The 14,783-nt window shown below is 38.7% G+C and overlaps 1 protein-coding gene across 2 annotated transcripts in view; it reads right to left on the reverse strand.

Annotated features, from left to right (window-relative positions):
* Window positions 1-14,783, reverse strand: part of GSTCD (glutathione S-transferase C-terminal domain containing) — a 147,111-nt gene that overhangs the window by 31,698 nt on the left and 100,630 nt on the right. For both annotated transcript variants that reach the window (XR_011257649.1, XM_069593563.1), the window contains exons 6-7: window positions 1,601-1,716; window positions 1,396-1,440 (exon numbers count right to left, since the gene is read on the reverse strand). Coding sequence is in view for 1 of the 2 variants with exons in the window: in XM_069593563.1 (XP_069449664.1) it covers window positions 1,396-1,440; window positions 1,601-1,716 (161 nt within the window). In the remaining variant the exon portion in view is untranslated. The remainder of the gene's footprint in view (window positions 1-1,395; window positions 1,441-1,600; window positions 1,717-14,783) is intronic.

The following is a 14,783-nucleotide window of genomic DNA, read 5'->3' on the forward strand; positions in this document are numbered from 1 at the left end:
AGGGTGTGGAGGGAAGAAATCAGACTGGAGAGGTAACGAGAGCCAGATCACATGGGGTAAAAGGACAACCAGCTGCTTGCAAGTATGGATTGGTGGGGCCAAGGCAAAAGGCACGGCAACAAGTCACAAATTTCTAATAGTAAGCCAGGCCAAGGAAGAGAGGAGACTTCATTGATTTGGATGAAGAAAAGTGGGCAGACTTAGGTCACTTTCACCATTCTCATTCTTAGTTTGGTCCTTACTTTGTCCTTACGTTTGTCTTTATGGAAAAATTCTGGATCTAAAAAGCTTGTCAGAGGATAGTTGGTGTCAAAGGTTTTCCAGCCTTTATTCTAGGCAAGATTTTCCTTCTCCAATTTCAACATCTCTAAGTTTCCAGACCTTTTAGGAAGGGAAAAAAAGACACCAGACCCTGACTCTGCATCTCCAGGATTCTGCTCCGTGAGCTCTCTTCCTCTTACTCCAACCATGAAATTGTTGTTTTCCTTGGTGATGAAACAGATGCCTGCCTGTTTCTCCTCATATTCCTCATTTATTTACTAAGAAAGATAAAGAATAATACTTTCCACTCTCTATCATTCTGGCCAGTCTATGAGTTCTTCCACAGTTTTTCTTCTGAGAATAATCACTTTAATTATTTTGTAATTTCCAGAGAGCTCACAAGCAAAGAATTGTAATTTGAAAAAATGACATCAAGTTCTAGCTTTTATGCTAAAAGCTGGGAGGAAATGATTTACTATGACAAAAGACTAAAAACGGCACAAACGTCTAACAAATGGTGATGGTGATTGTATAAATTACAGTATATTTACTCAAAAACATATTATGAAGTTACATTTCAGTGATGATATTTAAAACTACTTGCAATAGGAAAAAACATTTATGACATAAGATTGAGTGAAAGCAGGTGGTTGAAATTATATTTGCAGTCTTAGTATTTGCAGCAACAAGCATCCTTCTGAACAATGGTTTAATGAGCACATGGGGGGGAAATGCATTTGGTGGATCAGAGTGGTAGATCTGGGGTTTATCTTTTTCTTTAGAAAATATTTTTACAATTCTGATACAATGACTAAAAACCACGACACCAAAGAATATGCTCAACAAGTTCCAGAAGCTAGTATTTCAAGTACAAAATTATGTTGACAATTAAACTAGTTTCATCATTAATTATTTAACAGTGAAATAATTATTTCTTTTATAAAAAATAAAAACTGTACGTGGCCCTACTCTTTTCCCCTAAGATTCTGAATCTTAGAAGTGTAGTTCAATGAAAAATAAAATGCCTGTGCCTCATATCTGACCTCAGTGAACGACTATCAGCTCAAAGAGGGATAAGCCAGACTCAGCTAACTGAATTATGCAGTTTCCTATCATCTATCACTCAGACCTTACCTGGCATGATGGCAGCATGTGAGCTAGGACAATCCCAACATGGCCCTGAAAAAGGCAAGAAAAGGAACAAGTTAACTTTGGTCCCTCAGGCTTTTGTTTATTCTGAGACAACAGCCTTGTCATATAAAAACATGTCCTTGAGTGTAAGGTAGTAAAGTCACTTCGTCTTGGAAAGGCTAAAGAGAATAAAGAAGAGATACGGTACCCCACCACTACAGAAATCCACAATTCTGTCGCCAGGTTTGGCCTGATTTGTCACCATATAAACAAGGTTGTTCAACTGTTGCTGCTTCCTCAAAGCTCGATCACTGGACATTTTACCTGGAAAGAGATGAAGACAGTGACACATTAGGTACTGCAGGGACTGGGAAGGCACCGGTGCACTAGGCCAGCAGTGTATACGAACAGTGGTACAGACGTAAGTGAATACCATTCCATGTGACCCACTAAGAGTGGATTAGAGAACTGGAACCCAGAGATGAAATCTCTTTTTGCTTAATTTTACTTTTATCCTTACCTAACTATTCTTTTGGAGGAGGAAATGGCAACCCACTCCAGTATTCTTGCCTGGAGAATTCCATGAACAGAGAAGTCTGTTTGGGCTGCAGTAATGGGTCAGACATGACTGAGTGACTAACACAACTATTCTTTTAATTGTCATCGACAGAAAAATCTATGAAAAAATGTCTTTGAAAGAGAGGAAACAATAAGTGTAAAATTAACTTCAGAGTCATAAATAAAGTATTTAATAAATGTTCAGTTCAGTTCAGTCACTCAGTCGTGTTCGACTCTGCGACCCCACGAATCGCAGTACACCAGACCTCCCTGTCCATCACCAACTCCCGGAGTTCACTCAAACTCATGTACATCAAGTTGGTGATGCCATCCAGCCATCTCATCCTCTGTCGTCCCCTTCTCCTCCTGCCCCTAGTCCCTCCCAGCATCAGGGTCTTTTCCAATGAGTCAACTCTTCACAAGAGGTGGCCAAAGTATTGGAGTTTCAGCCTCAGCATCAGTCCTTCCAATGAACACCCAGGATAGGATGGACTGGTTGGATCTCCTTGTAGTCCAAGGGACTCTCAAGAGTCTTCTCTTCAATACCACAGTTCAAAACCATCAATTCTTCGGCGCTCAGCTCTCTTCACAGTTCAGCTCTCACATTCATACATGATCACTGGAAAAACCATAGCCTTGACTAGACAGACCTTTGTTGGCAAAATAATGTCTCGGCTTTTTAATATGCTAGGTTGGTCATAACTTTCCTTCCAAGGAGTAAGCGTCTTTTAATTTCATGGCTGCAATCACCATCTGGCAGTGATTTTGGAGCCCTAAAAATATAAAGTCTGACACTGTTTCCACTGTTCCCCCATCTATTTCCCATGAAGTGATGGGACCAGATGCCATGATCTTAGTTTTCTGAAAGTTGAGCTGTAAGCCAACTTTTTCACTCTCTTCTTTCACTTTCATCAAGAGGCTTTTTAGTTCCTCTTCACTTTCTGCCATAAGGGTGGTGTCTGTTACTGGAAGAATAAAAATTAACAGTAATAGTCTCTTCTATCTATCCCTCTCAGAGATAGTATAAAGATAGTATAAAGATTATCTAATTTCAGCACATTGCTTAATCTCCTTGGAGAAAACAGCCCTATAATAATAAAAACATTTTTATTCTCTAACTGGCACATCTGTGAACTCTTAATTCTTCTGGTTAAGACACTTGGAACACAGGTGTCACATTGTCTAAAATATATCAATTGTTATTGCATTTAGAAATAAATTAGATTTTCTTATTTCTGCTTTGAAGCTTCCTTTCCTCATGAGTCAGACACAGATATTTAATGTAATTAGAGATAGAAGATAGGGCATTTCCAAGCATGAAACGCCTTGGGCCTAGCAGTATGAGAACATCTTAACTTTCCTTTCAAAAGCCACCAGTCAAGTCCATTACAATATCTTCGGAAGAATGAATAAAAGTATTTGTTTTAACATATTTCAAATGCACTGTTCATCAGAGCAAGATTTAAAAAATATAAGGGTAGCTTTCAGTGATGTGTGTGTGTTAGCTGCTCAGTCTTGTCTGGCTCTTTGCGACCCCACAAACTGTAGCCTGCTAGGCTTCTCTGTTCATGGGATTCTCCAGGCAAGAATACTAGAGTGGGTTGCCATTCCCTTCTCTGGAGGATCTTCCCAACCCAGGGATCGAATCCTGGTCTCCTGCATCACAGGCAGATTCTTTACTGTTTGAGCTACAGGGAAGTTCAGTGGTAAATATAAAAGGAAAAATGCAGATAATCTTTTGGGCATGATCAAAAATTATTTACAGATAACAAGTTTGCCCACTCCATTTTCACAGAAAAATAGTATGCTTTTTTCTTTTTCCATTCTTTTCTTTTCTTCTTTCCATTTTTCTTTCTTTCTTCTTTTTTCTATTACTAAAATTAAAACATTAGGAAACTTTTAGGAAAAAACAGAAAATGTGAATTTAAAAAGATCTATATGAGATAAAAAGTCATTTTCTATGTAGTTTTCTATTTTTAATATATGTACTTCCAACTATACCCGTAAGTTCATAATTATCTAGAGAGCATAGAAAACATTACAAATCTTTCTGTGTCTATGAATTTGTTTCTACACTGTAACTTTTAATGGCTGTGAAAATTTTATTAACTACCTATACCCAATTTATTTAGCCAATTTCCTACTGTAACAACATGGTCATTATCATACACCTGACTCATTGTGTGCATTCGTAATTATTTAGCATGGCCTAATGTAAACTTCAAACATAAAATGCATTGAAATCAAAAGTTTGGTGACTTCATTTGTGAAGACCGTTTCATGTACTTATTTTATTTTTATCTAATAATATAATAGCAAACTATTAAAACAGTTAGTGAAAGCCCCTGTGATTTTGTGGACAGCCACTCCTAAGAGGTTTTATTATGACAATTTTTAAACACAAGGCAAAGTTGAAAGAATCAACATTCAGTGAATGGCTCTGCACCCTCTACCTAGATTCTACCATTAACAGCCTACTAGAGTTGGTTCATCACACTTCTATCTATCCACCCCTCTGTGCATCCAGTCATAAATCCACCTATTTGTCTATTTTTATTATGGCACTGTAGTTTTTATTGGGAGGAAGAAGAATAAGAACAAGGAAGGGGAAGAAGGGGCAGGAATCAGAAGGCAAAAAGGAAAAGTACTTTTGAGGCCCTGGGGAGAGTGAGAGTCACAAATGCTGCTATTAAATGGAGCCATCAAGCGGCAAAGAAACTAGCACATCAGATATTTAGCATGGCCTAACTTTCTCAGGTCTGCTTCAAAAGCAAATGTTGATGAAGATCTGTTTTACTTGCTAAACCTGCCTCTTTGCATATGAAGAACCTGTGCTTAAATGAAGCCAAAAAGGTAGCTTTCAGGCTTCTGTTTCAATACAGAGACTATTAGATTGCCCATAACATTCACAGGTTGAACTAAAAATACAGTAGCATGAAGCCTAGGTGCTTTATGGAAAAACTGCCTCTAATAAAGCATTCCTCCTCACCATTCTAGTTTTATAAATATTATGAAGCTCCTGGAAACATGAATAGGATCTTAAATATGTTAAACCAGGTAAGAAAGGGGTATTTTGATTACGCTTTGTCAGATGACAATACATTGGTAAATCTGGTGTTTTAAGGGCTATAATAACTCTAATAAAGAAACTAAATCAGAAAAAAAAGAAAGACATATTTTGAGATATGGTATTCATTTAAAAACCAAATTATACTTTTTATTTAAACCCAATATTCTTGTGCCTGACACCATTTACATGTATAAAAGTATTTTTTTAACTTGACTAAAAATGATGGTTCTTTAGGTGTCATCATGAAAAATCAAAACCCAGGAATCAAGTGTTTTAATATAAATGATCCTGTTTATCTGCAATGTAAATTCTTCTACAGTAGAGTCTGTTGTCTAATTCAAGCTAGGAGGAACCTGATTATTTAGACAACTTCATTGTTTGCATTACGCAAAAAGAAAGTACAGGGTAAAGGAGCCAATTTTTAAACTAAGGAAGAATCATATTAGGACATTGGCATTTTTGGTCAGTTCAAAGCATCAAATAAAGCAGGACCGAAAAAAAAAAAGCCATGGATGGAAAATGTGCACGTGTGCAGTCAGGACACCTACTCAGTCTAGTATTAATAAATAGTGCTCAAGATCAGGCAGCTTTTTTAAAATAAATTTTTTATTGCAAGATATTTGCTTTACAATATTGTGCTGGTTTCTGCCATACACCAACATAGGCAGCTCTTAATTTATTTCTTCTTGGTCTGAAGCAACAAAGTACCTTGAATGTTATAAATTACTGGTAAAAAGGAAAATGGATGGGTGCTTGGATACATTTTAGCCTTAAAAAGATTCATTTGCTGTTTTGTTTTCTAAGTATTTCTTTGAGATGTAGCACCCTACCCTCAATCTGTGATTTTTTTTTAAAAAAATCATTAAATATGGAGATAAAGGAGATGGCTAAAACTAATGGTGCAGGGATTTTCTAAAAATACACTTTTGTTTGGAAAGTTATCAAATCAAGAGGGCAAGAGTAAATTTTCCCAGCAGAGCACCTGTAATAGAGAGGTTGCAGAGAAGGTACGAGACAGCTGAATACACAGGGTGCACCAATAGGGCCTTTGGCGGGTGAGAAGGGACGTAATAACCACACAGGTTCATGTTTTCAAGAAGCCTAACAACATTAAGACAAACATGTTCCAAAGGGTAATGGCCAGCGATGCCCAAATTCCACTTTCAGGGTAGCCGTGGTTTTCATGCTTGGAACAGTCACTAGGCTCCAAGTATATGCCCAGGAGTTGTCTGCAGGCTGAGGACACAACGCAAAGTAAGACAGGGTCCCTGTGCCTCAGGAGTTAAGAGGATGCCTAAGAAGACAGTATGCAGCTATGAGTATTCATTATGTGCAAAGTATGTGCACTGCAGATACAGAACTACCTGTTTGAGACATCAACTGGGGATTTTACTGAGATGTGGGGTATTTCAGCTGAGTCTCTGAGGAGGAACAGAAACTTGCCAGGTAGAATGGGTGGGGAAAGCATGCTAAAAATGGTACGGCAGGCACTTCCCTGGTGGTTCAGTGATAAAGAATCTGACTGCCAATGCAGGTGACACAGGTTCGATCCCTGGTCCAGGAAGATCCCACACGCCACTGAGCAACTACGCCTGTGGGCCACAGTACTGAGCCCATGTGCCCTAGAGCCTGTGCTCTGCAACAAGAGAAGCCACGGCAGTGAGAAGGCCACACACAGCGATGAAGAGCAGCTCTGCCTTGCACAACTAGAGAAAGTCTGTGCAGAGCAACAATGACCTGGCACAACCAAAAGAATAATAACATGAAATTAGTTTTTTTTTTTTTAAAAGTGTGATATGGCATACTTAGGGGAGAAACTGCAATTAGTTCGCTTGTGCTCGAAAATGAGGATCCATAGGAAAGTGGTAGAGCATAGGATAGATCTCAGAATTTGGCAGGGCCGGATGGGAAAGGACACTGCTTGTTATCTTGTCTCTTTGTGCTGCAGAGAAAACAGTTACACTTAACATGTATGCTTAGAACTCCTTAGCGATAAGTTCTTTTTGAATAGACAGCTTTGTTATTTTTACATTATTCCATATTAAGATGTTCTTTTATACTGCTATCCTGCAACATTTTAAATTCTGCATAGAGTATATCCACAAATCAGACAGAATTATTCATAAATTTACGTGGAGCTTTCAACCTCAACTGATACTGTCATTAAATGATGTAATTAAGAAAATGAAACTAAACAAATTGAACTCACTGAATCATTTTGAGCTCTGCTGTTCTAGACCAAGAGCGCCTTTGGATCCTTACTGGGTTCTTCTCACTCTCCTTCCCAGGCTTCTCTCCACATGGCGGTCCCTGAAATACTGTGCACACCAGGTTCTCTCTCTCTGCCATAGCTCATCACTGAGGGTGATTTTCTGGAGTATATTACTAAAAAGTACCTTCGAAAACTACCCATGAAAATACTTGTCCTTACTTAAAATACTTTTAAAGGCTCCCCTCTGCCTTATGAAAAAAGTCCTAACTTCTTGGAAAGAAAGCAAGGCCTTTAACGATCTGGGCCCTGTTAATTTGCTGACCCTCCTTTCTGCTACTTTCATACTATACCCTCTAAGTTCCAGCCTCTCTGAACAATGGCTATAGTTCCTTGAAAATATCACTGCTGGTGAGTCAGCTGCATTATAAATTTTTTTTCTCTTTGCTTGAAACCTTTTCCTCACTCCTGGCTACACTACATGAATTTCTATTGTAATAAGTTTTTTTTTTTTCTTAAAGACAAAAACAAAAAAGTTACTTTTTAAAACTCTTTGTCACTATCCAAAAGGCTTTTATACTATAATGGCGGTTTTTTCTGTTGTAAAAGCTGTTATTATTAACTACTGAAAAAAGTTTTCTTATTTTAAAATGATTCAGTTCAGTTGCTCAGTCCTGTCCGACTCTTTGCGACCCCATGAATCACAGCATGCCAGGCCTCCCTGTCCATCACCATCTCCCAGAGTTCACTCAAACTCACGTCCGTTGAGTCCGTGATGCCATCCAGCCAGCTCATCCTCTGTTGTCCCCTTCTCCTCCTGCCCCGAATCCCTTCTGCATCAGAGTCTTTTCCAAAGAGTCAACTCTTCGCCATGAGGTGGCCAAAGTACTGGAGCTTCAGCTTTAGCATCATTCCTTCCAAAGAAATCCCAGGGTTGATCTCCTTCAGAATGGACTGGTTGGATCTCCTTGCAGTCCAAGGGACTCTCAAGAGTCTTCTCCAACACCACAGTTCAAAAGCATCAATTCTTCGGTGCTCAGCCTTCTTCACAGTCCAACTCTCACATCCATACATGACCACAGGAAAAACCATAGCCTTGACTAGATGGGTCTTAGTCAGCAAAGTAATGTCTCTGCTTTCGAATATGCTATCTAGGTGGGTCATAACTATTCTTCCAAGGAGTAAGCGTCTTTTAATTTCATGGATGCAATCACCATCTGCACTGATTTTGGAGCCCCAAAAGAGAAAGTCTGTTTCCACTGTTTCCCCATCTATTTCCCATGAAGTGATGGGACCGGATGCCATGATCTTCATTTTCTGAATATTGAGCTTTAGGCCAACTTGTTCACTCTCCACTTTCACTTTCATCAAGAGGCTCTTTAGTTCCTCTTCACTTTCTGCCATAAGGGTGGTATCATCTGCATATCTGAGGTTATTTATATTTCTCCCAGCAATCTTGATTCCAGCTTGTGTTTCTTTCAGTCCAGCGTTTCTCATGATGTACTCTGCATAGAAGTTAAATAAGCAGGGTGACAATATACAGTCTGGACGTACTCCTTTTCCTATTTGGAACTGGTCTGTTGTTCCATGTCCAGTTCTAACTGTTGCTTCCTGACCTGCATACAGATTTCTCAAGAGGCAGGTCAGGTGGTCTGGTATTCCCATCTCTTTCAGAATTTTCCAGTTTATTGTGATCCACACAGTCAAAGGCTTTGGCATAGTCAATAAAGTAGAAATAGATGTTTTTCTGGAACTCTCTTGCTTTTTCCATGATCCAGCGGATGTTGGCAATTTGATCTCTGGTTCCTCTGCCTTTTCTAAAACCAGCTTGAACATTAGGAAGTTCACGGTTCATGTATTGCTGAAGCCTGGCTTGGAGAATTTTGAGCATTACTTTACTCACATGTGAGATGAGTGCAATTGTGCGGTAGTTTGAGCATTCTTTGGCATTGCCTTTCTTTGGGACTGGCATGAAAACTGACCTTTTCCAGTCCTGTGGCCACTGCTGAGGTTTCCAGATTTGCTGGCATATTGAGTGCAGCACTTTCACAGCATCATCTTTCAGGATTTGAAATAGCTCAACTGGAATGCCATCACCTCCACTAGCTTTGTTCGTAGCGATGGTTTCCAAGACCCACTTGACTTCACATTCCAGGATGTCTGGCTCTAGATGAGTGATCACACCATCATGGTTATCTGGGTCATTAAGATCTTTTTTGTATAGTTCTTCTGTGTATTCTTGCCACCTCTTCTTAATATCTTCTGCTTCTGTTAGGTCCATACCATTTCTGTCCTTTATTGAGCCCATATTTGCATGAAATGTCCCCTTGGTATCCTAATTTTCTTGAAGAGATCTCTAGTCTTTCCCATTCTGTTCTTTTCCTCTATTTCTTTGCATTGATTGCTGAAGAAGGCTTTCTTATCTCTTCTTGCTATTCTTTGAAACTCTGCATTCAGATGCTTATATCTTTCCTTTTCTCCTTTGCTTTTCGCCTCTCTTCTTTTCACAGCTATTTGTAAGGCCTCCCCAGACAGCCATTTTGCTTTTTTGCATTTCTTTTCCATGGGGATGGTCTTGATCCCTGTCTCCTATACAATGTCATGAACCTCATTCCATAGTTCATCAGGTACTCTATCTACCAGATCTAGGCCCTTAAATCTATTTCTCACTTCCACTGTATAATCATAAGGGATTTGATTTATGTCATACCTGAATGGTCTAGCAGTTTTCCCTACTTTCTTCAATTTGAGTCTGAATTTGGTAATATGGAGTTATAAGGCATTATTCATTATACCAACTACCCCAAGAAGGACTGTTAGCTAAAACTGCTTATGTTTACATGAAATAGAAACAGATGATTTTTTCTGGAACTACATAAATGTGGGCCCAATTAAATGGAAAGACTATTAGGAGACTGACAGGCACGTAACACATGCTCAATAAAAGTTTAATGAATGAATTTTCTCTATAATTATGACTTAAACAGCATTTTAAGGTACTTCAAAAGTACCTTAACTTTTGAAGGTACTAAGTATGAAAACAAGTTCAATCATATTTGAAAGTATACTGTACTGAAATAGAAAAAGGAGTCAACTATGAAACAGTGTTTTAGGTGGGGATGGAAAAGTTTCTGAAAACCTTTAAGAGGAAATAAGAAAGCTGCCATGTAAAGCTATATCAAAAACTAGAAAAGCATGAATACAATTCCTAAAGAAATGCCTGAGAAGATGCATGAAACTAAGCAGCAATGTAAAGTTTATACTTTAGGTTAGGGCAAACTTGTTTAAATTTTGGAAATGACTTGTTGAAAATACTGAAAATTAGAATTGTCTGAATTTGCAATTTTTAAAGCCAGTTGCAGCAGCAGCAGGTTTCACTAACCCTCTTGGCCATACTAACCTCAGAGCTGCAGTATTCTTCTAACAATAGATACTAATCATCTATTACCTTTGCCCTCTGTCTCCCACCTCCAGCCCATCCACCCATCACACAGTGCAGTCTATGAAATCAACAATAGTGTATCAGTGCGACGGCATTTTCACTCTGATAGTTTTGTTACAGATATTATTAGAGCAATAATTATTTGCTAGAAATTCAAAATGCTAAAAGAAGCCAATTTATTCTTCTGTAAATTGAGGAATATTGACCTCATAAACTATCTTTCTCAATCAATCATTTAACCAACAAATCAACCAACTAAACTGACCTACATAGACTTGTTCTAGACAACGTTAGGGACACAAAGATGCCTATCACTTGATTTCTATCCTTAATGAACTTACACCTTATTTAAAATAGTAGAAAAACCATTACACTTGGCCTTAGGAGATGAATATTATTAAACACATTGTACAATAATTTTATGACATTTTAACAGCCCTAACTTAAAAAATTCATAGTTCTTTCATTAAACCTTCTAAGATGATTGATAACAGTTTCTGTTTATAAGATGCTTTGCAGTTTATTAAGCACTTGCATATTTGATATAGCATCTAACTTCAAGACTGTCAGGTTGTCAGGTGGATAACCTGTTCCTTTTTTCACTGAAGAGACTGCTCAGACTTAGCACTTGCTTAAAGACACACAGCTGATAGGCAGAGAAGGTGGGTTTTTAACCAAGGATTTCTAACTTCCAATTCAGTTCAGTTCAGTCGCTCAGTCGTGTCCGACTCTTTGCGACCCCATGAATCACAGCACGCCAGGCCTCCCTGTCCATCACCATCTCCCGGAGTTCACTCAAACTCACATCCATCAAGTTGGTGATGCCATCCAGCCATCCTATCCTCTGTTATCCCCTCTTCCTCCTGCCCCCAATCCCTCCCAGCATCAGAGTCTTTTCCAATGAGTCAACTCTTCGCATGAGGTGGCCAAAGTACTGGAGTTTCAGCTTTAGCATCATTCCTTGCAAAGAAATCCCAGGGTTGATCTCCTTCAGAATGGACTGGTTGGATCTCCTTGCAGTCTAAGGGATTTTCAAGAGTCTTCCCCAACACCACAGTTAAAAAGCATCAATTCTTCGGCACTCAGCCTTCTTCACAGTCCAACTCTCACATCCATACATGACTACTGGAAAAACCATAGCCTTGACTAGACGGACCTTAGTTGGCAAAGTAATGTCTCTGCTTTTAAATATGCTATCTAGGTTGGTCATAACTATTCTTCCAAGAAGTAAACGTCGTTTAATTTCATGGCTGCAGCCACCATCTGGCAGTGACTTTGAAGCCCAAAAAAAAAGAAAGTCTGACACTGTTTCCACTGCTTACCCATCTATTTCCCATGAAGTGATGGGACCAGATGCCATGATCTTTGTTTTCTGAAGTTGGCTTTAAGCCAACTTTTTCACTCTCCTCTTTCACTTTCATCAAGAGGCTTTTAGTTTCTCTTCACTTTCTGCCATAAGGGTGGTGTCATCTGCATATCTGAGGTTACTGATATTTCTCCTGGCAATCTTGATTCCAGCATATGCTTCTTCCAGCCCAGCGTTTCTCATGATGTACTCTGCATAGAAGTTAAACAAGCAGGGTGACAATATACAGCCTTGACGTACTCCTTTTCTTATTTGGAACCAGTCTGTTGTACCATGTCCAGTTCTAACTGTTGCTTCCTGACCTGTATATAGGTTTCTCAAGAGGCAGGTCAGGTGGTCTGGTATTCCCATCTCTTTCAGAATTTTCCACAGTTTATTATGATCCACATAGTCAAAGGCTTTGGCATAGTCAATAATGCAGAAATAGATGTTTTTCTGGAACTCTCTTGCTTTTTCCATGATTCTAACTTTAGGTTTTCCTGTGGTCATGTACGGATGTGAGAGTTGGACTGTGAAGAATGCTGAGTGCCGAAGAATTGATGCTTTTTAATTGTGGTGTTGGAGAAGACTCTTCAGAGTCCCTTGGACTGCAAGGAGTTCCAACCAGTCCATTCTGAAGGAGATCAGCCCTGGGATTTCTTTGGAAGGAATGATGCTAAAGCTGAAACTCCAGTACTTTGGCCACCTCATGGTGAAGAGTTGACTCATTGGAAAAGACTCTGATGCTGGGAGGGATTGGGGGCAGGAGGAGAAGGGGATGACAGAGGATGAGATGGCTGGATAGCATCACTGACTCTATGGACGTGAGTTTGAGTGAACTCCGGGAGATGGTGATGGACAGGGAAGCCTGGCGTGCTGCGATTCATGGGGTTGCAAAGAGTCGGACACGACTGAGCGACTGAACTGAACTGAACTGACTGAACTTTAGATTCAGTCTTCTTTCCAAGAGGGTTCCGTTTCTTACACAGATGACTTTGCGATTTCAGAATCTCAGGCCTGGTTCCTTTTCTTATGTGTTCAAGGAAACAAGGTTATTTTGTAGCAGAGAAATGAGGGAAGCCTCTAACAATCATATCTTAGGGGAAAAAAGTTAATTCTTCAGCATCAGTCATAAAATTTATTTTATTTTAGTTTTCCTCTAAATAAAATTTCCTAAAAGCAGGCTTACCAGTAAAAAGGATCAATTTAAGTTCTGAACTTCAATATTGCAGAATATATCACTAAGGTATTATCTGAAGATCTCATAAGTCACTCTGTTTAATGAGTTGACCTTTGGTTGTCACCCTTTCCAGAAAAAGACCATTTCCTCACCTTGTACTATAGCAACCTTTTAAATTTTATAGAAAAGTGACATGGGGAGGCTGAGCAATCAATTTGTTGCAAAATCAGATTATCCAGGAGAAAAAAGAGAAAATAGATTGGGATGATCTTTCATGTAATAGTACTATAGATGCTGACAAATATAGCATGCACCTTCACCCTTCTATATCTAATTCCGAAGCATATTTTTTAAAAAATAAGTACTAAAAGTATTCAAGCAAAATGCAGAATTGAGGGATGAAAATCGAAGAAAGTATAGCCACACTGTTTGCCAAATCAAAACTTCGGTTTTGTTTATAAAAGAGCTTAGATACATTGAATAGTGGACATTTTTTAAAAAACTTCTTATTGCTGCTATTTTCTTCTCTAAGATGAATAAAACTTTTGACTTCAGAATACCACAGTTAATTGAACACATATATTTTCATTTCATTCAAATGTTATTTACACACACAAAATAAACATTTCTTTGCCCTGGAATTTAGTTAAAAAAAAATTTCACAATATCTTCCAAGTTGCCCACAAGACCAAATTGAAATGCTTTAAAACAACAAAAGTTAACTCTAGAATAGAGGTATTTATTTCTTTTCCAGGGTATTAAATTAACAAAAGTAAGGGCTTTTAATACTTCCATTAGCTTTTGAGATCATTCAAGTAACCCTCAATTTGACTTTTCATTTGATGTGTTTCACTGTATTTAGGTTAAATGAAACACTAGTAACCTGAATAGTGACTGTTAACTTTCCTGAAGTTAACACTTCCTTATTTTTTTAAAATAGCTTCTCATGTGCATAGTATTCTAACTTCTACTATGATATGACCCATAGGTTTTCTTGTTTGATTTTTTTCAAATATTTCATTTTGATTAAAAAAACGAAAATGGTGTATATCTAAGGCGGCATGATCCCAAATTCTTTTATAATATTACTACTATATTAATATACAGTATTTCCCTCAAGAGGTGGCATCTATGCCTGCTCCCTTGAATTCAGCTCCGTGCAGATTTGACTGGCATAACCGAGAAGAAACACTGTGCATGCTTCTGGTGGCTTCCACGTCCTATCTTTTGAGACGCTTGCTCTCGGAACACAGAACCATGCTCTAGGAAGCCAACTCTCCCCAGCTGATGATGTGAACAAACAAATTCTCCTGCCATGTCCTACCTGAGTTGCGTGTATGTGTTCACTTGCTCAATTGTGTCCGACTCTTGGTGGCCCCATAAACTGAAGCCCACCAGACTCCTCTGCTCATAGAATTTTCCAAGCAAGAATACTGGAGTAGGGTGCCATTTCCTACTCCAGGGGATCTTCCTGACACAGGGATCAAACCTGCGTCTCCTCCATTTACAGGTAGATTCTTAACTGCTAGCACTAACTGAGATGACCTTCTGAGTTGAGGATTTGTGAATAAAATAGATAAGTGTTGT

This window comes from Ovis canadensis, chromosome 6 (genome assembly GCF_042477335.2).
Source record: "Ovis canadensis isolate MfBH-ARS-UI-01 breed Bighorn chromosome 6, ARS-UI_OviCan_v2, whole genome shotgun sequence".
NCBI lineage: Eukaryota > Metazoa > Chordata > Mammalia > Artiodactyla > Bovidae > Ovis > Ovis canadensis.